We start from the raw sequence: 27,119 nt of genomic DNA on the forward strand, positions 1-27,119 counted from the left end.
ATTTGGAGGCTACCATTTTCTTTATAATGAAACTTTTTTATTTTATTATTATTGAAACGCTTTGCTGCAAACGTATTCGATTTTCACACGGTCGATCGCGATGGTGACGTTAACGCCTGCAGCCTTCGTCACCTCACACCCTTGTTTTTCCACCCTTTCGTTCCGTGACCTCGTTCGTTTCCCCGCTGTTTCACCTCTCGTTGCGAAGATTATTGAATTTCCTGTCATTTCCAGAAGAAATACGCTCTATTTACCTTGCCGAGGTATGAGCACGGTTTCAACCGGTCTGGGTGCGGAAGAGAAATACGAAATCCACGAAGGAGCCGCAACGAACCGAGGTCCTTCGCCCGTTTGCTTCCTGAGCGAATCAACGACACGATATTTGTAACGACGACGATTCTAGCAATCGTGAGAACTACTTCCTTCGCTCGTCGACCAACTTGCGATCGAACAACCGAATCGATCTATTTGGCTTCGATAAAATTCGTAGAAAAATACCAACGGAATTCTCTTATTTTTGTAGCGACGCAAAAAATTATAAATTAGATTATCAAATCAACGAATAACCATGAAAATTTTATGAAATATTACTTCAAAAACTACCTCGAAACCTCTAATTTCTGCTCTCAGAAATTTACTGAAAAATTACATCTCGCACAAGTTTCAAATTTTTCCAAGAAATTTCGTTCGGCATCCTCGGTCGTTTCGCATTCGTCGCAAGCTTGAAAAGCAGCCCCATCGCCAGCAATTCGCGTTACTGTAGAGCCCTCGAAGGCAACCCGTTTGCACAAGGGGAAAAAACACATAAAATGGCCTCAAAGTCTCGACGCAGCGACGATCGAGACGTAAATCGAGCAAGGTTTACCTTCCAGGCATACCCTGAAAGCATAGCATCGTAAGGGCTCTGCCACTCGGATTTTTCTCGCCTAGTCACGAAAAGGGGGGGAAAAAAAAGGGCAAAGGATGAAGTTCGTCCCGGCCAATCGAATCCCGAGAATAAAAATCTCATACATGTAAAAATATTCAATTGAGTGTCCTCCTCTATCGTGGCTCGTGACACGTCGATATTTCCACTCTTTCCGGACGCTCTATCCGGGATTGCCTGAAGAAAAAGGGAAATCCTTTTTCTCCTAGCTACCTTTTGCGTCTCTTTGCTTCGACTAAAGTCGCCCTTTCTAACAGAACGTTCGCGACTTCCTGCCTTTGCTGGCGCTGCTTTATTAGCGAACGCTGACTGACGAGTCAGACCTACCAAAACTTGCGACGTAAGGAGTAAAGAAAAGAGATTGATTCGTGAGAGTAGCAAGCTTCGTGGATTTAAAGGAACTCAGGTAAGGGAAAAAAATTCGAGATTGAGATATCGATTAGCGACTATGATGTTCGAACAGCTGCCATTGACTTTGATGCACGTTAGGTAAAGATCAAAAGTTTCTGCTCCTACCTTGATTAAAAAGGGATGAAATAAAAAGAATCAAACAGGGTTTAACGTAGTCATCGAAAAATTTTATCAGCACTTTTTGTCTAGATTTTAGAAGAAATTGGAGTTCATGTGAGATACACTGCATACAAAATGCATAGTAGTGCATACAAATGCAGATGCACAGGAAATTGTGTATTTTTTGCTTACACAGAATTTATAAGAAATTATAGTGCATGCAGAATGCACTGCACAGTTGTTGCACACAAGAAGTGCATTTTTATCAATATATCTTGCCTATGTAGAGTATATAGGAAATTATAGTGCATACAAGCATCATACATATGCATAGGAAATTGCAGTGAATACAAGATGCGAATTTTTATCAATATATTTTGCCTAGATAAAGTGCATAGGAAATTGTAGTATATACAAAATAAGTTACATGTGTTGCATGGGATATTGTATGAATACAAAGTATATTTGGTATAATAGTGTATACAAAAGATGCATTTTTATCAATATTTCTTCCATATAGAAAATAAAATGTAATTTCTAATCATCAAAATATCAATTATTTCTTATTCTACTAACAAATTCTGCAAATAACTATGATTGAACACGAAACAAACTTTAAAAAGTTTTTCAGGAAATGGGGACTTCGAACTGTGCACCGCATGCTGCACCATAAAAATCTGAGCGTTTCAAACCTTTGCCGGACGTTGGAAACACGAGTCTGACAGAACGACATTAGGTAAACAACTCTGACGAACGCAAACTGTTCTGAAAGTCAAAAGCTGCCACGAACGGGACAAGCTTCGAAGAGACATAACGAAGACTTTTGGGCGGTATTTCCAACAATCGTAACTTCACTCGTTCCTCTGCACCAATAATAGAATGTGACCTACAATTGTCGTCCGCGAAAACGAGATTCAACGAAGCCAAGCTAAACACATGTACCCTAAATTATTGATTTTCATTGCGCAATTTCGCCATCTTGGTTTCAAAATTTATTACTTTGTCCGGATTAGAATCTTCGAATAAACTGGATATTGAAATTAACTATACAGAGTGTTGCTTTCAACTGTGCGAAACTATAACTATGAAATGGTAGACGACAGAAGAAACTTTCATTAGGCAAAATTAAATGGTGTTGAAGAACTAATGAAATTAATTGGATATATCTATTTTTATTGTGTTGACCAACGAGTTACAATCACATTACAGAGAATTACATTTGTCTCTGTTTACGGATTATCAGACACGCGGAAAAGAAAAGACAAGATATACGGGTTTGGAAGAGACAAGAGGGACATAAGAGGGTGAAGCGGAGGCAGGTGAGATTTGGGAATGACTCAATTCTTGGCACGATGATTCGCAATGCTCGATTACCAAACAGCAAGTTAACTCTCTGCATCCTTGCACCAGTGTCATCCACACTACAAACACTTCATTCTTCAAGTTGTTTTGCCCTATTGTGCCGCTAAAATACTTTTAACATTAATCAAAACAAAACACTTGAGAATCGAGAACCCACGATATGTATAAGAATCCTTTAAATTCAATAAATTCAACGTTAAGTTTATTTGTGCGTTTTTCTTTGTCCTTTTTCTTTGTGTGTTAAAAGAAAAATTCCAAAGAAAAAGACAATTTACTATGGTTCGAAACTGAAGTTCTTATAATTTACATCATCAATACAATCCACTCAATCGAAGCGTTTCACGTGATCTTAATTTACCACCCTTTCAACGAGCCAGGGTGAATCATAGTTTCGCAAGCTCGTAAAATTCGACGATTCACATGTCGAAACGGAAGACGCTAGGAGTTTGTTTTTTCTCCACAAAGGAAAGCAAACTACGTATCGGTTAGGGTCGACTTGGAGAGTGAAATCGATCAGTGTTGGTAAGACTCGGTCGTCTGTAAATCGGTCCAAGAGAAACACACACCGTCCAACACGGATAAATTGATTTAGCCGCGTTGTCCGAAATACATACCTTGACAACGTTTTGCTCGCAACTAGACAAGCGGCTACAAGGAACTGTACTCTGAATAGCCTTACCAAAATACTAACTAATGCTGAGCTTTTTTTTAACGTTAAAGGTTAACCCTTTGATTATAGATTAGAAAGAATACAATGCAATTTGTGTCATGTTACAAATTTAATATTTGAAGCAAAATTGATTGAACGATTTTCTATTGGAACTTTAATATGCACCCCATTTCTACAATTACCGAATTCACTGAAAAGACATAGTGACACCTCTATTTCCTGTCTTCAAACTAATCATTTCTCAAATTTTACTGAGGAAATTACAAAATGATCAATTTTGTTGAAGATAAATGAAACGATTTGTAGCAGGAGAAAGATACGGAAACGAAAAGGAAAATATCGTTTCTGTCGTAGAATTCCTTTCGAACAGATCAAACTCGATGGCGAAGGTTTTATTAATAGGTGCAAGATGAAGCCGTTCGATCGGAATGGCTGAGCTCTCGCGTTTTACTACCCCCATAGCAATTTGTCACGAGGCAAATTCCGCGATACAGAACGACACCGCGTCGACCGCGACTCTTTTCCATATTTCACCTTTCCGTAATTAAACTGCAATCGATACGCCTTTCGGTGCAAACGTGAAATCGAGAAAAACAATGCACGGTATCGTGGCCTGTTCCGTGTCAAAGGTAATTACATTTTTATTACGTTTCTCGTGAAACAATTTTACGGACGTCCTACATAGGACCAGTTAATTTAAGTACTATTAGCGTACATGGGATATTGAACAGTGTCTATTTTCAACCATCTCTCCTCGTCCTAATTGTAATAAACAATCTCTTATAAGAATATTATTGTAGAATAAAAAACATATATACATTATGAACCAAGATTTCATTTCATACTCGAATACATAACTCGTTATAGGAACCGTTTGCTAATACCGAACGAAGTTAGACTTTGCTGTTATTTGCTATTAAATAGCATTAAAATGAAGCAACGAGATGGCTGTTCAAGAAAGTTAAATTCCAGGATTAAACTTTGGATCTGATACTTATTTTACAACAACTAAAAGCTAAAGACGTTATTAAATAGAGTACTGCTTCAACAATGAAACGAGAAAATACAGAGGAGTTGTTTTCTAAGAATTCTTCGAAACTTTTTACTGAATATTCAAATGTGAAAAGTGCGGAAACTGAATTTCGATATTTCTTTGAATTCAAAGTTTTCAAATATCGACTTTCTGTATAATACAATTTTATCTACTTGTAATTCTTAAAAATTTTACAAATACAGTTTATAACAAAGACAATTAATTTATTTTTAGGAAAAATATCAATGGGCGGTAGAAGCCGACCACGATCACCTAGTTTCATTAAGGAAATCTAAATCGGGCTCGTGCCAGCGAAAGATCGCAACAACAATTTCAATCGCGCGAAATTTCAAGAGACCGCAAACCGCAGCACTCGTTCGACAGCGAACGAAATCGATATCCAATTAACGATAATACTCGCAAGAACAACAGCGACCGATGGCCGCGAGAACCGTGATAAATGCTTTCTCCCTTGTCGATCACGCTCGTAATTGCTTCACCTAAAAACTGTTTACGTCCTCGTTTAACCCCTTCTCTCTTTCTACCTCTACGATTTGCAAATATTTATACGATCGTATCGCTCATTTACCTTTTTTCCAATATGCTTTCATTGTAATTATGCTTTCAGTAAGCAAATATTTTTGTCGCAAACAAAAAGTTACTCAAATTTTATGAAATGGAATGAAACTATTATGATAATTCGTAGTCACTGAATTATGTCATCGTTTTAGTAAACGAGTGATATTTTCCACTTTGGAATGGGAGAAAAGAATGGGACACGAGAATATTTCTCGAATATGGCTGACCGATCGAAGCGCACGGGAACGTAACTTAATAATCTTCGAACAAACACGGCCTCGTCATTAATTATCGCCGGGAATCCGGGTTTAAAATTGTTTGGAAGGTACGCGATATCGGCCGATACTGTGTGCCGTGCAAATACACTCGGCAAATATGAGATATACGCCCGATTCCGCGCACTCGTGCCGAAATCATAGATAAAGCTTCCTACGTTCAATTAAACGTAATTTACCTGGCCGCCGGGATCGAGCACCGACCAATGATTGATTCGTTCCACGGAATGGCAAATAACGATCGCGATCAAAATTTATTTTAATACCGTCCCTATTGATTGACCACGTTCGAAATCAAAAAATCTGTTTCTACCTTGCGCCAAACTAAAAAGTAATTTCTATCTGAGAGAGAAGTGATTTGTAAAATTTCACCTCCCCCTTTTCATTTTTAATAACGAATAACGTTCTAAGATTTTCAATAAAATTTTCAAAAATCTCATATTCTCAAATATTAAAAAATTTGCAAGAAAGGATGTTGTCATTCCTCTTTATTTCTATTTTCACCTACTCAATCCAACTACAGAGAAACAGCTTTGATGTTTTTCTTCAACTTTTCGTCCCCCATTTTTTCGTTTCCGCTTGAAATTTCATCTGTTCAAAACGATTGCAAAACGCTGGACGAAATTCGGGAAACTTTGAGCTCTGGAATTGTTCCCTGTTTTCAGTGAAATCCTGAGAACTCGCGAACACACAGCTGTGTACACAGTTATCCCGCCGCGTTCCCGTTTATGAATGGTGGCACACGGAAACAGATATGAAATTTTATTGCAGCTAACCCTCTGACGAACGTGAATTCGTTTTAACCGAGCAACAGGTACCGTAACAATGTGCTAATTACGAAACCTGCTAATTAAAATATGTTACATTCTACTTCTTATATCAATAAGATTACAACTCGAGACACTATACAGGACGTTCAAATAATCGTGTAAAAAACAATAATGCTAAGTATTTAAAATATTTAAAAAAATTCTTTCATTACTATAACCCCATATTATTTCTCCATCATTCAAAAATAAACAGAAAGGCTTTTGACAATTGGGTACAAAATGGAGTACACCTCTATCGATTATGTTATTATTATTTGTATCTACCCTCAAAATAGTGGTCAGTTCAGTGTCCGAAAGCCAGCAAAATGAATCGCTAGATACCACTGATACCAGAATCGACGTTAATTACAGCGAAGAGATAGCGAACACGCGTCAGGGTTGCACTTCCTCGGTTGACGTAACGATGGAATAAATTCGAACGAAACTTTTGGACGCGATTCAAAAATAGACACTGATTTATCTCTCAGCCGGCATATTAGTAGTAGGCTGCGAGACAATTTCACGGCGATGCCAATTCCGTCGCGGCGTCGGACGTAAAATCGCACTTAATAATGTCCCGCCGCGACAAAGACGCGGTTCAGGATGAGCGCGCGAAAAATCCAGGCAGATTTACGCTCGAGCTTCACGCGAGAATGATTTACGCGTTCAGCTTACGGGAGATCGATTCGTTCCTAGAAGTTTCTCGCACTTTTATACCGCAACTTCGACCAACAATAAAATATTATAAAATCGTTTATCGCCGATGTTTTGGCATAAATTTATTCGTTGCTTATTTTTATTTCTAAATTTCACCTAGAACTCCAAATACTTAATATTATCAACTAAGAAACTAAAAAAATTCTTTATAACACAAACGATGGACTCCTACAGAAATTCAAGCGTAATTCACATATCAGTGACGTGGTAGTAAACGTATTAAACGAAAAACAGATGAAACATATCGCATACATTTCTACACATATTTTCATCTTGGCTTTCGCTCGTTTCTGCCAAGCGTTCTGAATTTGAATCTCGCGTTTTGCACGTTTCGTATGTTGATGCACGCGTGCGTCCGATTTGAATTTAAATTTTCTAAAATGAAATGGCCCTCGCGGCGGTGACGTTCTCCTGCACCTTCGAACCCTCGTCAAGCCTCGTCCCTCCAGGGACAATTTTAATTTGTAATCAGGGATTTGCATGCGGCTGCAGCCGAGCTCTCTCGCGTTCACCTCGTGGTCGACGCGGAGCGACGCGCGTATCCGCTCGAACTCGTATTATCATTCGAATTAGCCGCGGTCGAAGCGAATTGAAATCCCGGCAAATGCAAATTCTCTTCGAGGCCAGGAACCGCCTCTGGGAAAACGTTTCGTCGTTTTGCTCTACTCGCACGCACGCATGCGTATCGCGTTTCCTCGCCCGCATTTCCGCAGGTCCGACTTTTCCGCAGATAACGCGGCTCCCGCATCAGTTTTCCACGCTCGTCGGATAGACAAGTTCGTTGGAATCAAGATCGTTGATTAGACACGGTGTACCCGCGGTTTTTCATCAAGTTTTTCTGTTTCTGCGAAAGGTGCTGGTATAAAATTTAACTTAGAATACGAGCAATTAAATTTAAATGGAATTGTGCAAGTTGAAGCTTTTATTTTCAATCTGAATTTCTTAGTTTCCTTCCGCATTTTATGATTCCTCACGTCTTCCTCGATTTCCAAATTCAATCAACATTTTATGTCGCTGTTAATCCGACGGATTTATAAATCTACGTAAAATCTGTTGAAGGCTTACCATGGCCGAACGAGTAAACATTTTTGACAGACATATTATACCGGTGTCAGATTTCGTGCAGCTCTGATAACCGAAAATGTAATCTGGATTTCATTATCATAAACTGCTTCTCTCTCGCTCTCTTTACGGGCAAGAGAATGAGAAAGAGAGATTCTATCATTTGCGAGGTAATGCAACCGCCAAGTCCGGATAATACCATGCTTTTTCTCCTTTCCTCCTATCTTTTCTTTCGTTATGAACGAACGAAATAGAACATTTTAATGCTAACACCGGAACGCGTTACAGGGATACGAGTCGTGACTCGAAAATACGGCTGAAACAAATTAGCCTGACCGAATAACCTCTGTTTCAACTGGTTGAATTATTTTCCATTTTTTATGGATTCAGAGAAATCCACGGAAACGAGAATATGTTCGAGTGAGTGATACGGAACAGGTTAAAAAATATCGTTAACGTAGCGTTAATGTTGCATTACGAGTCGACTAATGAGAGTTGTGGACAGCCAACTGTGAACCGGTGTTCTCTAATGCCTTCTAAGTGTTATTAATGTGCTAAGGGGTGGCTTAATGATTATGAATGGTTAGGGTACTTAGAAAATAATTGAATTACTATTAAGGCGTATTTTTAAATAATTTCTGAAAAATTTCGACCACGTGTTTGATGAAAAATAAATATTTATAGACGGACTGTAACTTATCATTGATAAATACCTTCTAACATTGAAAATTTGAAACGGATTATTATAAATTTTCAAGCTTTCATGGGAGAAAATTGAATCCTTCTAACTCGACGCTTCGCAGTTAATTATTTAGCTGCATGCAATGCTAATTATTTCATTAGCAGGAATTCATTAAATGACTAGCGCAGCTAAATGCAAGAGCTCTGTACCGGTAAGAAGAAGTTTATGGTTAGCAGAAAGAGGAGGGAATCGGATGAAAGGAGCTTTCGTAAACTCGGATCATATGGAAGGTTGTGAAGAGAGCAGTCAACGTGATTCTACCTGCCCGCCCACGTTTCAGCAAATGGATATTACCAACAGGACTTATGTTCCGTTGGCTGTCGTAGTCGTTCGTTTATAAGAAGGTGGTACGACAGAAGGAAACGACGTTCGAGAAGGCAGAGAAGGTGGAACGAAAGGATGGGGGACAGAGGGTGGAAAAAAAAAGGATAAAAAAAGGGATCGTGAAACGGGATGAGCTTAATGGAGTAGAAACGAATTCAGAAAGCTTGCCTTCAGAAAAAGTGAAATACGAGAAACTGCAGATGCACAAAATTTCGTAATCCTAATCGTGCTGGCCCGACCGTGTACAAGATGTTTTTAAATCAAACTCTGATGGTCTTCTTTATGAATAAGATTTACGATCAAATCCACTATCATCGATTTCGCTAACTTCAAACTACGATTTACACTCGCCCCTCCATAAAACCATAAAAAAACTCCATTGAGACTTCAACCTTCTATCCTTCCTTTCGACAAGAAAGAAGAGAAGAAAACAGCACACGCCTGGTTACCGGAAGTCGAACAAGACTGCGCTAGAGTGCTCGTTTCAAACGATATTGTTATTAGTTTCCAGCATATTGGCAGTATTCGAAGTATCTGGGACCGCGAGCCATGGGAACAGATCCACAAAGGATGATTTCGTTCCATCGACGCGATAAAGGGCACGATGGTCGCATGGAAAGAGGCTGTTGCGAGGGAAAAGGGCTGATCAGTGACCATCTTGAATGGAGTCTGGGGAGCAACGAGTCGAGTAGCCGGGACGAGCATGAACGACGTTTACGCGGTAAAAAGGAGCTGGAATGCGAATTGGGAGAGAAAAGATGGGTTGTTTTGGCGAAGGTTATTTTCCGGCTGGACGAGCTCGTCTACTTCGCTATACATCGGGGAGAAATCTCCCTCTCTTGTTTAAGGAGACGATTTTCTTCCGGTTGCAAGCTTACCGCTTCGCTACTTTACTCTCCCCGGACATTTATTAGACAAACATCCTCTACTATCTCTCTTTGTTACTCTCCAGCGACGATTTTGCTTCCTTCTTTACTGTTTTACTTTTGAGACTGTATAATAGGACTAGTATTTATATTGCCTCTTAAATCCCGAGATATTTACTAAACTTCGCGTATCTCCAAGAAAAATTATGCAACATTTGAGAACAAGACGTATGGTCAATAAAGCAAATAATTCGCAAACTGATTTCGAAAACCGTTTAAAGCTACGATTTATCTTCAAGATTGAAGCACGTACAGCAAATCGAGCCAAATCATCGTTGAGAGAAAAACGATGACGAGAAGCAGGAAATTAGGGTCGTTAGGACGCGTGACCTAGTTTCAGTGAGAATCTCGTAACCCAGCTTTTTGCATTACCCTTCGTTAGATGAGGGCTGAGTAAATCATGCCCTTCGGCTCTTCGACCCAAAGCAAAACGATAGGCTCGAGGGTAGTGACGTCAGAAGCTATTAAGAGGATCAGCAAGATATTATCTTATGTACTAATAGTTGCAATAATAATAGTAGCGGGGATTTAGGCTAGCAGCAGCAACAAGCTTGAAATACTAATAATAAGCAAAACTTGAAGACAATGACGTCAGTGATAATAGCCAGACAAAAAAGTCTAAGAACCACTGATCTATATAATAATTGTCTTTTCTATGGCAAATGATTAATACCTTTAGGATATCATCAATGTTTGTTCTACCTTTCATTTCAACAAGTTAATTAATTTAGCTTCGAACGGACAGAAATGTCCACGATCTTTCTGAATCCATTAGCAGTCGGTGCAGCATGCGTACACCGTGAATGCATCTTAACAAAGCTCGATGCAAGTGATGCATGCGGCGAAATCAGCTTGCGTAACGCACATGCACGATGCACGCCACGCCGGCTGACCCACATGCGCGATCTTTATTTAAACTGGTTTCCCCCTCGGCATCCTTTGCTGCCGTCTTTCGGCTACAATTTCATTAAAAGACTCGCTTGAATTCGAGTTTGCCTATCGTTCGGTTCGAGAATCGATTCTGAAAGCGTCGCGTCGACTAGGAAGGTTTGACTTCGATCGAGCAAACCTACGAAATTATGCATCGAGGACTGATTGAAAAGTTAGCGTATTTAATCAGCGAAGAAATATTTACAAATTTTCTTGACATTTTTTTTTTACGATTCAGTAACAATACTTTTTGATACTTTGCGAATGAAGTGACTAACGATGAAAACTATAAATTATTGGCAAGATTTTTAAGTTTCAGAAATTTCCAATTTATCTACCCGCAATTTCTTCTAATATTTTTGTACCTTTTCATCAGAATAAAGTTAATAACTCTTATACTTTCGAATCTACTATAAAATCAGTTTCATCAATATTACTCGAAAATTTCTTCGCTCTAATTTAATGCTTCGCAAAGGTTGCAGCTCGCTACTATAAAATTTCCCGTTTACTCAATAGAGACGAACGTATGGAAATGAAGAGAGGTGGCACGGTTCTCGTCGTGGGACTTGCACGTGAAAAGACAGGACGAATTTTTCGATTTTTCCACCAAGAGATCGTGGAATTCCTGTCCATCGGGACACCGAAAGGCAACCGAAATGATGGGAATTCCGTTGGACCATCCAGCGACGGTTTCCACTCGTCTGGTTCCTTTCATTTTTCCTGCTCGTTTGCCACGTTTCACGGAATTCGTGTCCCGCCAATTTCCGCGAGTTGCTTTGTTCGAAGGAAACGAATCGAGGGAACGTTTGCTCGCCACAGTTCTCAGGAACGTTTGTTGCTAGAGATTTTCACGTTCGTTTGCCCGCAATTCGACAAGTTGCCTAGCTTTTCTCCCGGGTGCAACTGCTTCAACAGCGAGTTGTAAATTATCGAGAGAAATACATCAAGCGCCGGCATGTTAGCGACAAAATTCTGTTTCAATAGTTCAAACGCTAATACGTAGGCATAAATAGATACAATGTTCGGAACGGTAGCATGGGGCGATTGTGCAAGCCAGTCGATTTTCAACTGAAACGACATGAAATTTCGGTTGCTTTGTTCCCGAACGAAGTGCAAAGGAATATTTATCGAGCGATCGTAATTCCCATCGATCCGTATTCACCGATTTTAATCGAGGTTCGATTATGCGCCCCTCGAATCCAATCCCGACTCGGGACACCGTCGCTCGAATTTATCGATACCCAGCCATTAACCTACAAAACCTCTCTGTACGATGTATCGCGACGCTCGAATTTACCGGGTAATTCTAAGAGCAATCGAACAAACTGTTTACTCCCATGGCCTTTTCAAAAATAGTCCCGCACCGCGCGCGACCAGGTAGTTGTATTCAGTTATTTGCAGCACTTGTGAAACTGGGTTACGCGTTAAATTGCGCGTTAATCGTGCATCGACGCTACGAAGAAAATATTTTTATCGACTCAACTAGTGTTATTGACAATGAAAAACCATCGATCGAGTGCCATTTTAAAAATTAACACAGAATAGAAACGTTTTCAGGAAAGAAAATGTTGTTTCTCTTAATTGTAAATATTTGAAATTGTAGTTTAATACCGAAATAATAGACTGAATTTGTTAAAACAAAAATTACAATTTCCTGAAAATGAAAGGGTTAATGGAAATCAGTATATATGTATAGCTTTCTTCCCGTTAATTATTTAATGCATTAAATACCCTGATACGAGTTTCTAGTTGCAGCAGTTATTACTACATCAAGTTCCCACGATTTCTTCAATGATAAAACGAAAGGGTGTTCCATTAAAGCAGGTACACAGTCGGATTACCAGCATCGTTGGATTATTGATAGGGGCGAAGCTTGTATCTGCCCTTTACGAGGCACGATTGGATGCATATTTGATGAAACACAGCTAGCCGAAGAGGAACGCATTATCGTCACCCTTTTCATGGCAAGTGAAAAGCCTATTCTTGATCAATATTTGAAGATCGATCCACTTAGCAACAAAATGGCTGTTTGTGAGAGACAACGTGGCAACAGAAATTATCACTAAATATCTCAACTCGTAAAATATCTCGAATAGTAAAAAAGGTAAGAAACCTTTGAAATTATTAAGTTGGAATAAAATAACTTTCGAGAAATTTAATAGAGAATTACTACGATTGGGTGAAGATTCGATTAAATCTCTTGTTAGTATTTCTAAAATTTCGCTAACCAGAAAATCACAAACTAGAGAAGACGATATGAAGAATTGATTACTTAATGAACGGCCTGCCTTAACATCGATTACTACTATGTGACTATTGCATGAATTACATACCGAGTTGATGGCTGTCATGCTGCTAACTCGACCTGGATCTGTGTCCACTAGCCCGTTGTCACTCTACAACAAAAAAATGGAAAAAAATTGTCGGTTAATATAGGCAATAACAGAGCCATTTGATCAATTACGATTGAAACTACAGATAATAAAAACAACGCGTAAATTGCTTCGATGATTAAATATTCAACGGATCGTTAATCACCGAAATTTGCATTTCAATTAAATCGTCTGGTTAATCTAGAAATATTCAACAAACGAACACGTTTTAACAGCTATTTTTCTAATAAATTTATCGCAAATTTTCTAGAAATCGCTAATTCAGTACGTTCGCGATGAAAGCTAATAAGTCTTTCAGTAAAAATAAGAATAAACCGAGACGAAAGAAAAATAGAGGAGTAAGAGAATGCACGTTTTACATGACGAATTCTCAAGAAGGAAAATAAATACGAGCTAACGCAAGTGCACTTCGCACGGCGGGCACGCGATTTTGTTTTAATCGTGGTTGGTCGCAATTAAAATCTCGTCTCGTCGAAAGTGTTTTTTATTCGACCTTCCACACCGTCTCGTTAAACGAGAACATTAATTATGCAACATATGGTGACCAAACGCTATGAAAGATTTACCAGTCATTAAAAAGTATCAATAAATATTTTATTCCGTCAGATTGTGGCGTATCAAGTAACCGACTTCGAAACGTAAATAGTCTAATACGAATTAACGACATACGAGTATTGTTATAAGTTTCTTTTAACATAGCAGTAAAATACTAAATATAACAGAATCGTCTCTTGAACTATAATCGAATCCAAAGTATCCTGTTCCCCTTAAGAGATACAAGCCAATCTGCTACAATATTTCTTTCCCTACATCAGCGAGAGATCGATTTAGCAAGTTACACGAGGGCATCGCGTCACTTAAAGCACGCGAACGAAGTCGTTACTCGGCTAAGAGGGTTCGTAAAACAGACCCGGTCGACGTGGCGAGAATTAAAAAACGAGCCGATGTTCGTTTTAACCCTCGTTTTACGAGCCTATCGCGGCTACCCCTTGAAAAGCCGATTGTTTCTCTCGGAAATCACACCTTTCTCGTCTCGTTTCGTGATTTTCAAGAACCGTGTATCCTCTGTCGAAGGTACGATGTCTAAAAGGGTGGAAATAAGGGAGAGGGTAGGAAACGGCAGGTTCGCGCTAACTTTGACACGTAAATTTATTCAAGCATAACCGATCTGGCAGACGTTCAAGACGGACCCTCTACCTCCGGCTTCGAGTCCAGCGGTGTTTTACGATCAAAGTTCGGAACGACACTTGCACGGTGGCTCCTCTTTCGTCTCTCACAGTTCCCTGGCCACGCTGTCGCCTTTGTAAGTACTATTTCTTCGTCGTGTCCCCGAGACCTTTCCACCACGTCCCGCGGTACGCTTCGACGAGTCGACGATTCGACAAGCGAGCACGGAATTTCCATCTCGATAATCCTGACTGCTTCTCGCCTGACCCCGAACCTCCTCGAGCATCGTCGCGACGCCTCGCATCGCGTCGCGGTCGTTCCTTCGAATTGAACCACCTCGAAGAACCCTTCCCTCGGGATGCTGAATTTTTATCCTCTTCAACCCTATCCGGTTTCCCTCGGATTTCAAAGTAGTTGAATTATGTATCGTGTGATCATACGTAATCTCGAAGCCCACCGATAGTTAAATATAACCCCCTCGATTAGCTATTGTTATGTTGAAAACCAGACGAAAGAAGATTCTGGCTTAAAGAAGAAGACGCGCGACGCAATAAAATGTCCGAAAGATTTAAAGGTGTCGTCTCGGGGACTCTGCGTACGAAGTTATAGAATGCAGCCAGGAGTTAAACCGAAGCACGGGGCAGTCGTAAAACATGTTACAAGCCGCTGTAATTTATGGTAGTTACCGTACCAGATCGCTCACTTTTCGTCAGCAACACTGTCGCAAGGTGCAGCATGAAAACCTTCTCTTCGTCGTCTTTCGAGCGAATAGAGAATTTACGACTGCCAATTATTAACCTGGTGCCGACCTATTTACCCAAGGAATCATCGAATTTTTCCTAATGCTTCGAATCTTATGATTTTGAAAGAGATATCGCGATTCTTTTTGTGGGAGTGATAAGACTGTCATACTGATACAAATTCCTGAATTTCAGCAATAAACGTAAATTCTAATTTGGCCTTGCAAAGTGCCGACTCTTTTAAATTTCATATCTTCCTCTAAAAATATAATAGAATATTAGAAGCCTAATGGATCTTAAAATTAGTGCTCGCTGTCGCGTTTTAGTGCCTCTAATAATAAAATCCACAGTTCCTTGAGTCGTGAAGTGTTGTCAAGAGACTTGTATCTACCGGAAGAAAGCCATTTAACAACCGCAAACGACAGTCTTTTCAACTCATTACATATCTCATGACCCATTCTTTATCCGCGATAGTTACGTTACAACATTAAGAAGACTTTCGGGACGATTTAAATAATTCCATGGGAAGTTCGTCTGCCGTTTATCCCGGAAGCTCTTCAATTTATAGGAGAGGAACCTTGGGAACAGCTTAACGTCCCTCTTACCCTTCCGTGCTTTAACTCCGCCCTTCACCCTTCCATTTCGTTCCTTTTCTTGCCGTATCTCTTTTTCTGCTACATTTCGCTGTTCTCCGTCTACTCGTTCGTCTTTTCTTCCCTTTATCGCTTCTGACTGAATCAAACAAAGCGATCGTAAAAATGGAGATTCTTGCTCAACGACGGAGCACCGTATCGATAAGAAAAATCGAATCGTAATTCTTCTACTTGACGACACCAGAGTGTACACTATCGTCAACAATTATCGATCGTTACGAGACGATTGTGATCGTCCGACGTGAAGCATCTAAACTTGAGGGCAAAATGCGTGGGATGAAAATTTAAAAACGACTGCTATAGCGGAAAGATTGATGCAATATCAATTTTTATTGACAAAAATTGCTACAGCGTGACAGAAAACTAGCATTCCAAAAATATTCGCCCTATCACATGCATAAATGGCTTTCCAATCAAAAAGCTTTCTACTGGAAAAAATGAAAAATTTACAATATCGATGATTCGTATCTACGTTAAAAATTCAAAATGGTTAGGTTAACTTCCAAAACAGTAGGTAAAATACATAAAAAATTCAGCTGCGAAACCATCGAAACCATCCGGTGCAATTATCACAGCAGAATCTTTAAACAGCACCCTCGTGTATCGTGGTGGAGGAGAAACGGAAACGCAAGGAAAAAACGTACAAACGTCCATCAAACCTTTTTCCCGTTTGAAGTATGTATTCGTTACGTCGTCGTCTGGTTAACGAAAGAATCAACGAGAGTGCATTAAAAAGTTGTCAAGCGGAGGCGAAGGAAAAGGGCTGCGCCTTGGCCGTTCTACAAACGGAAGTGTGCCGGGTGATTGATGGCCGACCGATTGTCAGTAGAGGCGAACTCTCGCAGACTCGACGATAATTCACGCCTCGTCTACGTCTCTTTCCATTTCGTGGCTGCTATCTTTCGTCTCGACACGCGCCGGGGGTGTTAAAAATAGGGAACGACGGAGATTAGATGGTCCCAGGGTCGTCAGACAACGACGCCATCGGGTAACAAGAGGCAACGAAAAAACGAGACGAAAACTCCTCCAGAATCTTGCTCCTCTTTCGCTCAACGCGTATAAGTAAATTTTTCGAAAAATTGCATCCGACCACTAAGGAAGGCAGAATATTATGGAAAAGCTGATGGAAAATTCTTGAAGAAATCAAACAGTTGAAGTTCGTGAATTCGGTGGAGCCGTTGTTAGGAAGGAGAATTCACGCGAACAGGAGCTTTTCCGGGAACGCACCGTGTATACCGGATGAGGAAAGAAAATCCAGGCCTGAATAATTCGCACCTGTCGCCGAGCGAAGAGAAATGGAACGCACGAATAGGAAGACGTGATTCACGGTCGAAAGTAAACACGTAATTCTTGAATTTGGTGGTACGACGATTTGTTTGACATGGCAAATAAAGGTGGATTTTGTTTGTGAAAATAAAAATGTATAAATTCACTCCAAATTCATGGCAATTTGCAACTGTTCCAAAGGTGAAACGATTACACCTGAATTGATTGATCAATGTAATATCCATCGAAGACGAAAAAACAATCATTTCAATCACCTGTTTTTCGATACAAAGAAAAACTACAAAGTGTTAAGGAGCAAGCTTTTAAATAATATAATTTCCACACAAGAGATTCTTTATTTTGAAAAATTTGAAACTATAGGTTACTTGTAACAAACTGTTGTAAACGAACAAGGCTGATGGAGTAATATAACTCCGAATGTATATGAACTCACTGATCGATAGGTTAAATAATCTGCGATAATAAACGAGGCCTCTGCTCGCTGTTCGATTCAATATTTGCGTCCAAGAGTTGAATCAGATGGTGTATATACGGTAGAGAGAAATGGTTCGGGGCAAGTTCGAACAGCGATTAAGATCATCAGAGAATTTGATCTCCTTTCATTAAGGAGGAACTTCCACCGACTGATTGATTCGTAAGGTTAGAGCAAACGCTTGCTCGTCCTTAAAAGGGATCGAGTAGACGTAGGTCATGGTTACGAGGAGAGTCTGCTTCGGCATGGAATGCTGAAGATAATTGGGAAGCGACCTTCTGTTTGATTCATAAAAGGGTAGATACGATACGAATGAGAAGATAATGATGTTAGGTGTACAAATTTGAATAATTTTTTATCTCTAGCAGCAAACGGAACAGCTTTAAAATATAATTTATACACTCGGATTATTTTTGGAACAAGTAAAATCAGAATTCTATCGATTGATCGATACTCTTTCTAAATAGCGTTCTTTTATTTTTAACCCGTCGATCTTCTGCCAAGGGTATTATGTAAAACTCCATTGATCCCTGCGAATGGAGAAGAATACCAGCCAAGTTGTTCTATTTATCCCGAGAAATGACACGAACGCGTGAACACGGTTAAACGATTTAGTTTGAAATAAGAGTGACGAGCGGCAGGCACAGACAGTAGAAATGTTATGGATTAGTCAGCCAGAGCTACAATTGCGTCATGTGTATAGATAGATATCCTGCCTTTCGTTCAGCAATGATCTGACATTCAAACTTGATTTTTCTAGTTGAAGAAAAGAGAATACATTTTCTGCACCATTTTGAATAACACAATAATTGTTATAATATAAAATAAGATCGAAATACTAACTTTTAATAACTGTTAATAAAATCTATTAATTAAAGTATATCATTAACTATTTTTTAATTCTTAACTAGCCATCATCTGATGCTAAAAAATGATTTAAATTTTGCAATAAGTATAACCATTCAATAAACGACCAAAAATGAGGAGGAAATTTTCATAAAACATTTTGGGAATTATCGCGTTCGCCGTGTATATTGCCAGGCTAATAGCTGTTTTATAGAATCATCGATCATCGCTGCTTTGCTTAGCGTGTCTCCTTTCTCTCGCTCTCTCTACAGTATTTTTTTTCTCCTGTCGGGTCCCTTCAAACATTTTCCACCCCCGGTCCTTTGTACAGGCATTTTGCCGCCGGTGTTTCCTTAATAACGTAACCCGACACACACATACACAGACAGAGTAGAACGGCTTTTAAGCACCACGTAATCACGCAGTCGTTTCGCTAACGTTCTCGTACGTGACACGAGCTTCATGGGGATACGAGAGTGAGAAAGGGGCTGGTTAAGTTAAAGCCTTCATGGTCGACGAAGGAAAGGGGGTTGCAAGATTAGAGGTGAAGATTCAGTTTCGAATTGGAAGGCGTTTGTTCAATGATAGGGTTACCATCAAGGTTTATTATATGATAGACTTAGTTTCTGGATAGAAGAATAAAACCATTCAGAAAATCATATACAATAATTCGGTTTTAGAGGGTTCATTTAAGGAACAATTTTATCAATGTATAGATTATGAAAAATAAAAAGATAAGCATAAAAGTGAGTTGTACTGATATATGATTTAATTAAATTAATTTTGCCGACTATAATTTTTACTCGCACCTTTCTTCTACAGAATTATTTATTTAAAAAGTGGCAAATTATTCAGTTTAAATTCAATGCTTTTTGAAAATTAAATATTGCATCCCATTTCCATATGCCTTTCCTACAAATGTCCATTTCCACTGCAGCAATAAAGGTGCTAAAATTAAACCCATCTCAATAAAAAGAACATCTGATTCTCTCTTAAACTCTGTTCATCCTTGAAAACCGACAGTCCGCACGAACCCAAGGAAATAAAAAAAGAAAAGAAACGACTAACAGCAAGGAAGTTCAAGTGAATAGACAGTATCATCTGTAACAATAATCACCGGTGGCCGTGTTCAGAGATCCAATTGTATGACAACAGCCTTGTTGATAGACCAAATGAAAATACACGAGGCTACTCCAAATTTATACACACACGTGTGTGACGTGCGGTTAAAATCTGTACGGTTGCAGTGTCGGTGAACGAGCCACGATTTATAATTCCTTTAAGTGAAGTGGGAGAAAGAGGGAAAGAGCAAATTGCAACGGGGAGAATACGTCGGCCTTGATTTGTCGCTTAACACACCAGCTTCTTGGCAAATTGTGCGGTCATACGGTTGTACGTTTAATTCACGTGCTATGTCCTCGAACGTCCAATTTCCTACACCCACCCTCCGATGAGACATTGTTAATTTATTTTGCATCAAACTTGTGCACCAGGAAGAAATAATACTCATTTATCAATTATCTGATATAATATATTAATGTTTATTCTTACGTATCCTTGCATTTAAGTTCAAGTGCAAATTAGATCATTCTGACTGCTATGATACAATCACCAAAAATTCCTTTAGATAATATTAGTTTCATTGGCAATAAATTTGGTGCATAAAAACTGAACTGCAAAACGAAAATCGTGAAATTCCAAACAGGAATCGCGATATAATAACGAAGCGAAATAGAAAAAAAAGAAGGGAAGGGGTAAAAGAGAAAAAAATTATCAGAGAAAAGGTGATGTAACACGTAACACGACGGCGTGGATGATTTTTTGAAATTCCACGGGAAATACTGGTCGACACCCATCAAGGATCGTTTCATGGAAAATATTCGTTCGGAGGCGAGAATTGTAAATGTCCATGGATGTGGAAATGCGAGTTTCGAGCAACTATACTATACAGGCGAGCACGTCATTCGTCGAAACGACGAAACGGTTCTACACCTGCTCGCTCTATAATTCCAAGACGTTCGTTTACATTCCAACGACCGTACGAGAGTAATATTTTTACAAAGTCTAGAACATGCGGCTAGCTGTAGCTGCCTGGCATCTAACGTGTCCATAAATCTATTAATAAAGCGACAAGACTTCGTTAATTGAATGGAAAGGAGGATGCGTTATATGTATGTAGTTCGCGAGGAAACGACGTGGCTCCATTAGCTGTGAAATGTTGAAATAATTTAATCGAGACATATTGTACGAGACCCATTTTGATTAACGCGTTTAATCAAAAATAAGTAAAAATTAATAGGCAACTGATGGCTTGACAGAAGAAACAATTACGAATGTCTATGCGTTTATCTAATCTATCATTTTCTCAGACTCGTTAGTATATTTCAACACATCTCTGAACGAATGATTGACAACATTGCAGCATATTTTCTCAACGAAGTACATAGATAACTTTATTTTAGAATGAAAGATTTATTTTTAAAACGGTACAAACTAAACGATGACGCGTGCTATTTCTCATGTTCTTTAAAATCGTTCGATGAAATGTTTGCCAAAATTCAAAATAACTTATAGAGAATAAAGTGAAGAATTATTATTACTACACGGAAGAAAGAATTCATTACGTGTTAATGAATCGAAAACGTTATATATTCGCGATCCCTGTATTTTTATTCTATCCTTTAATCGTTAAAACGTGTTATAGTTTTGATTTATGTCGCACATTATAAAAATGAAATGGAATACAGGCGTGCTTTTTTAAAATGACGCGTAAATTCATTCTAAGAACGAAACGTTCGAGGAGGAGGTTGCAGTAGCTCGCAAAATTTGAACGAGGTCAAGAAGAAGCAGCAACGTTGTCGCTTGCCGCTCTGTATCCTCGTGATAACTGCACGATAGAATGTTCTCTTAAATTTCCCAGGTGGATCCTGGTCGTACTTGCTTTCGGTGGCGTCTTTATACGCTTTCCAACGAATACCTGTGCGCCTTGTGCCGGCCCATTCAACCGTTCGCAAGAAGCCACGTCCTTCGAGAATAAGCGAATATCGAGGATGTCGCAGGAAAGTGGCTGCCTTGCACGGCTGGATTGTCATTTTTCACGTGTACAACTGGTGCTTGGATTTTCAGGGAAATGTTCGCGAAAAAATCGTGACGATGCGACACGTTCCAGAAGAAAATTCTCGTCACTACGAAACTATAACTTTCGTTTCCATTTCGTATGACGAAAAAATTACTGACCCCTTCTATTTTTCTAATTTCCATTAATGATCTTCCAGCGTTGATTATAAATGATTTCAAATATATTTCTATAAAATCCACTTTGTACTTCGACCACTGAGTAATCAATTTATCTACATAACTTGGAACTGATTGATGTTCACGAGTATCGTCACAGACATCGACGACGAGGGGAGATATAACAAAACAATTCGCGGCCAGTTAACGCCAGCAAAGAGGATGAGATGACAAGCATGGGGTGGAGAAAACGAAGAAGAGCGAAAGAGAACAAGAAGAAGAAGAGGAGGAAAAAGAAAAACATGATAAAGCGTGTCGAGTAGGCGCGAGAAATAGAAAGAGAGGTACGAGTGGTGACTCCCGGTGGTATTTATACAGAAGCTGGAGTGTCGCCAAAATGCTAGAACCGACCCTATCTATCGTCAAAAACACAGCGCACACCTCCTCTCCCACTCTTAATTCTGCCTCTCTCGATCGTACCAGCATCACTTTTCCACAGTTTTCTCCGGCCTCCATCTTCGTCTCATCCCGAAAAATGAAACGAGAGCCAAGAACTGCTCGACACCCACCTTCTTTACCCAGTGCAGAGTGTAAAGGATGGATGTGGATATCTAGACGATGGTAGTTTCCGTGGAATACTCGTCCGGACAACTCCAGCAGCTTTATTTGTCAACCACTTGGTGGCCAAGAACGCCATCCACCGAAATTAAAGGCCTACACGAGGCGACGAGGAGGAAGGTTACCGGGCACCACTTAATATCATCCTGACAACTGTCTCGTGCAACGACATTCTCTGATACTTTGTGCAAACTTGTACTTTACTCAAGGATATGCAATTTATCATTCTAAATTCAGTATTTTATGATTTAACTGACGCTTATTATATTTACGTTCTATAAATGAAAGATAAAAATACACTCTGTTTTCGTTTCGTTTTCTATAAGTAAATCAATGTTCAAACGACATTTTTACGCGTCAATTTCTAAATCAATCCATTATCTTTTAGATAATTCTTTTCCTGGATATTACTCGAAAGAAACCATAGAAGAATGAAAGCATCGATGAACGAAATGCAAGGGGTTTCCAGTTTAGCGATTAAACCAGCCACATAAATTCTAGCCGCGAATCGAACGAGAAAGGAACGAGCATCAAAGAAGAATCTTTTGAAGGTTATTTTTAGAGGAACGCATATCGACGAGGAGAATATTGGTGAACCGTAAGGATTCCACACGATGCACCAGATATCCCGTTGGCCACGAAGATTTCACGGCAATGACTATTCCAAAGAAGATATCCTCGACGGTGGTTATCGACAGAAAAGGGCTTTAAAGGCGAACGACCGAACAACGATCGGCCCCAGTCAACATCCACCGATTTTATCGGCCCTTTTTGTGTTTCCTTGATAATCCGCATCGTTGCCTACAGCGATCGTTCGCTCTTTGACTTTCAGACGTCTACTCTCGAAGGAAACGAGCAGAAGCTTGGCTAGATCGATTGAAAAAGAGATACGTTTCATCTTTCGATTCCTCGCACATCGATACGTACAACATTGCCTCCGCCATGCAACACTCGTTCAACTTGAACCGATCCTTCGGGGATCAACATTTTCACAAAGAATTATTTATGAAGAAGTAGTAATCGCGTGGAATTTTGGATTTTTAGGAAATTCATTTTTACACAAATCAGGTTGATTTTCATAAATCGGTGTTTTTAGTGTATTTAAAGGCCAACGCGTGTTCTGAAAAGTTAAATACCCGTGACACACATTGTCACGATTGCACTCCGCTTAAGCAATGACCCGTTTCTTTTACACGCTAATAGCTCGAAACTTTCCATCGTTCGAAAATTATTCTCGTTAAAAGAAGCAGAATCTATCCCGATCCCGGGCATTGCCTCTAGCTATCGATGAACCGTGTTCCTTAGCGAATTTCTATAATATTATTTGAAGCTAGCAAACGATATCCGGCACGAAATTCTCGGTTTAAGTAGGTAACTGGTAGTACAGCTAGTAAAGGACGTCGTGAAAAGTTCCTACGAGTGGATGGTGCTGTGTAGCGAGCAATTAAGAGGATCATTAAAGCGAAGATATCGCGAACGCTTTAAAACGATCGTCAACCGGGCGATGTGATAACCATAAAAGAATACGAGTAGAGGCATTAGCGAGAGGAAGGCTCGTCATTTTGCACGCACGGTCGACCAGCGACGATTGAGAGGAAAGTGGAAGAACCCTGTTATTATTGTTCACGTGAACGTAAACGTTTAAACCGTCTGGGCTGTTCCGCGTCTCGGCTCTATTTCCGCGTCAAATTATTACCTTGCCGCGAACATGCTCTCGCTTTCTTGCATGCAACATTCTAAGGAAAAGTACAGCTTCGATTACTATCGAAGAAAATAGTTTTTTTCACTTGGTTGATCGGATGATTATGATCGTTATCTGTGCTACTTTTTCCTAAAGATAACGTGTAATTATCGTTTCGCTTCGTTGATAAATGCTTCTCATCCGACCAAATGTAGGTACATTTAGTTGCATTAATCGCGTGAAAAGCGAAAGGTACGTGAAAGTTGATGGGAAGTTGATAAATTAGAAATGAGAAGTTGTAGGCGTATTGGTATTAAACAGGTACACACATAATATCGATTGCAATAACAATGAATCAAAATGATCAATAAAGCGTTGATAGAACGGTGTTACGCGGTCATAATTGGATTCCAGCATCTCCTCATTTAGCACAGTGATCCCTCGTGTGAAAAACAATCAAGACTATGACGAACGCGCTAGAATTAGCTTCATCTCACTGACAGATTCAGCTGTAATTTGCAATGTAGTTGTCTTATGTCGAGCACACTGGCTGTTACACATTGTTTCGCATCTGCGATTTGATGACAGCGGACATTCGTTGGCAAGCCACAAAGACCTCGAAACTAGTTGTGTGTTCGTAGTAGCTAGCTTCGTTGAATCTAATACTGATTTCTCATTTTTCTGTCATTCCGATAAACCGATCGGACGAAGAACTAATGGAACAGATTTCTCCCGATCGATTCGTTTCATTTCGTTTTATTCATTTTCATAATTAAACAGCATCGCGTTTCTCTTGTATGGTCAACAGGTTCTGGTCGATTCCCATCGAGAATTGAATATTAAAATCAATCAAAGCGACGCGACGCGGAAATATAAGAAGCGGAATAAAAACAGGAAAGAAGCGAGCGGAAAAGCTTTGCTAATCCAACGATTCAACCTATGCAGCCGGAAATGAATCGCGAGTAAGATTCCCGATATAATGGAAGGGAAACATCGAGGGATAAGCTTCATCCGCCCGTTTCCATCCCTTTGCATCTGTTCATTTTTATATTGCTGAATGCGACTGGTTTCGCAATTGTTTCCGTCCGCTCTATTTTCTTGGAAAGCTTCAGATAAAACATACGTACGCATGTTTTCCAACGAAACGAAACAGAGTACAAAACGCGAAACGTATCTAGGTTGATGTTGGATCGAGTTAAGAGATCAACCGTCGGAGTTTTTTTGAAAATAAGCACGACCCACTTAGAACAATGAGATTTTCTTTATCGAACATGTTAAATGGTATACCAGAAATACGCATAATTAACGCGTTTCACTGTGTATTATACTATTTTTCAGATTCTATGAAAGAGCTTACAAACGCTGGGAATGAACCTATCAACCTAACTTAACCTAACCAAACATGGAAAGATTCAGATACATATTTTAATTACTATATAATGAACAACTCCCTGAATTAAATTCGACTTGACGATCTTGACTGCTACCGCTGATTACTAATGACCAATAAAATTATTTTGGACGAAGACGAAAATAAGTTGTGTTCGGTATGATTAGTAGATCAATACAGTGATGAGCAGACTAAAGTCAGGTCGGCCAAAGTTGATGTATGAATGGGAGCGAGATCATCACCTCCAATATACATTCAATATAAATTCTTTGCGCATTGATCATCTTTTGTTTATTGTAAGATCCTCGCTCTTGCTATTAGTCAATACGTTTTAATTTCGGTGTAATAATGTATAGATAGAGAAACACGCGTACGTCGATTATCACTACTAAACATGACCGAGCAGAGAGGTGGTAAATTTGCATATCAACTCTGGTCAGCCTGCCTGTAGTAGATTAGGATTGTAATGAAAAGATCAATGAAACAATCAAGCATAAGATCACCGTGGTGTATTAGACACTGATATACTATATTTTTCATGAACACTTACTGTAAGAAATTATGAAAGACAAGAAGGAATGATCTTTAATTATACTGAAAATTTGAAAAACCAGAAATTGATCAATAAATGACCTATCAATGGACTTATAATTCAACAACAATTAGAATTCATAATATTGCAAGAAAGATGCCATTTCAAGCGATAAATTACAAAAAGTAAAATACGTTTTCACGTTTCCTACTTGGTTTCCCTAAAAAAACGTGCATATAATTCTTGAAACACATCGCATACAATGCATTCGATGCACGAATATCGAAACGAATAAAAAAAAAGAGGTAGAAAGAAACAAACAGAATGAGTTATAAACTGTATCTCATAAATAGAAAGCGAACAGCTTTAACGAGGAGACGCTGATCCGTTCCGCAGAGAATCACGAAGCAAATAATTGCACGATTTATTGGAGAGAGGAATGAAAGGGAAGATACCGTATTGTGAAATGAAAATAAATATCCACGCCTGACGCGATACTTTCCAATGAAAAAAGCACGCTCAAGTTTTCTAGACTGTTAAAATGAATGCTGCGCCGACCATTATGACAGATTACTCGAATTTCCAAGAACGAACGGTTTGAAATTATGATCGCAGAACACGCATTTTATTGAACACCGGAAAATCCACGATTACGAATCGAAACATCTGTATGATGAACGTGTTGCTTCATCTTTGTCCCACCCTTTCAATTATATTTCTCGGATAAATACTGATAGATTGTTATTACAATTGCATTAAAATAAATCCGGGCTGTGACCCAATTTTTTTTTTGTAATATCTACAAAGAATTATTAAGATCAATATTATGAAAATATTGGAAATTCAAATATTTTTAATCCTCGGTAACCCAAATCTGTAAAATATCTATGTAATATTAGAATTATTAGAAAATAATTTAAGTAGAATAAAATGTAATAATTCGGGGATTTTTTCGATTGATTCGCATCTGCCTGTGACTTTGGACATTTTTTGAAAAAAGAAAAAAACAATGCTATGCAGTTTAGATAATTTATATCGTATCCTTAAAAATGATTAAAATAGGCAAGTGCTATGATATTTAATCGGTAATGCACCTGTTTCTACAAAATATATTTTCCCTCCAGATAATAATGAAACGAACTCATCGGAGCAAAGCTAAGCAACTCCAAATCTTTTGAGTCATCTATGCTGATCCGTGCTCCACAATTATCACCACCACTCACGCAAAGCTCTCAATTAACG

General features: G+C 39.1%; 1 protein-coding gene across 7 annotated transcripts in view; it reads right to left on the bottom strand.

Annotated features, from left to right (window-relative positions):
• The window catches only part of LOC117602758 (uncharacterized), a 252,903-nt gene that overhangs the window by 154,494 nt on the left and 71,290 nt on the right, over positions 1-27,119 (bottom strand). For 5 of the 7 annotated variants that reach the window (XM_034321160.2, XM_034321159.2, XM_034321162.2 and 2 more), the window contains one exon: positions 13,198-13,260. The exons of the other annotated variants lie outside the window; for them this stretch is intronic. In XM_034321160.2, coding sequence (XP_034177051.2) covers positions 13,198-13,260 — 63 coding nt within the window. The remainder of the gene's footprint in view (positions 1-13,197; positions 13,261-27,119) is intronic. 7 annotated transcript variants of the gene reach the window in all.

This window comes from Osmia lignaria, chromosome 12 (assembly GCF_051020975.1).
Source record: "Osmia lignaria lignaria isolate PbOS001 chromosome 12, iyOsmLign1, whole genome shotgun sequence".
In the NCBI taxonomy this organism is placed as follows: Eukaryota; Metazoa; Arthropoda; class Insecta; order Hymenoptera; family Megachilidae; genus Osmia; species Osmia lignaria.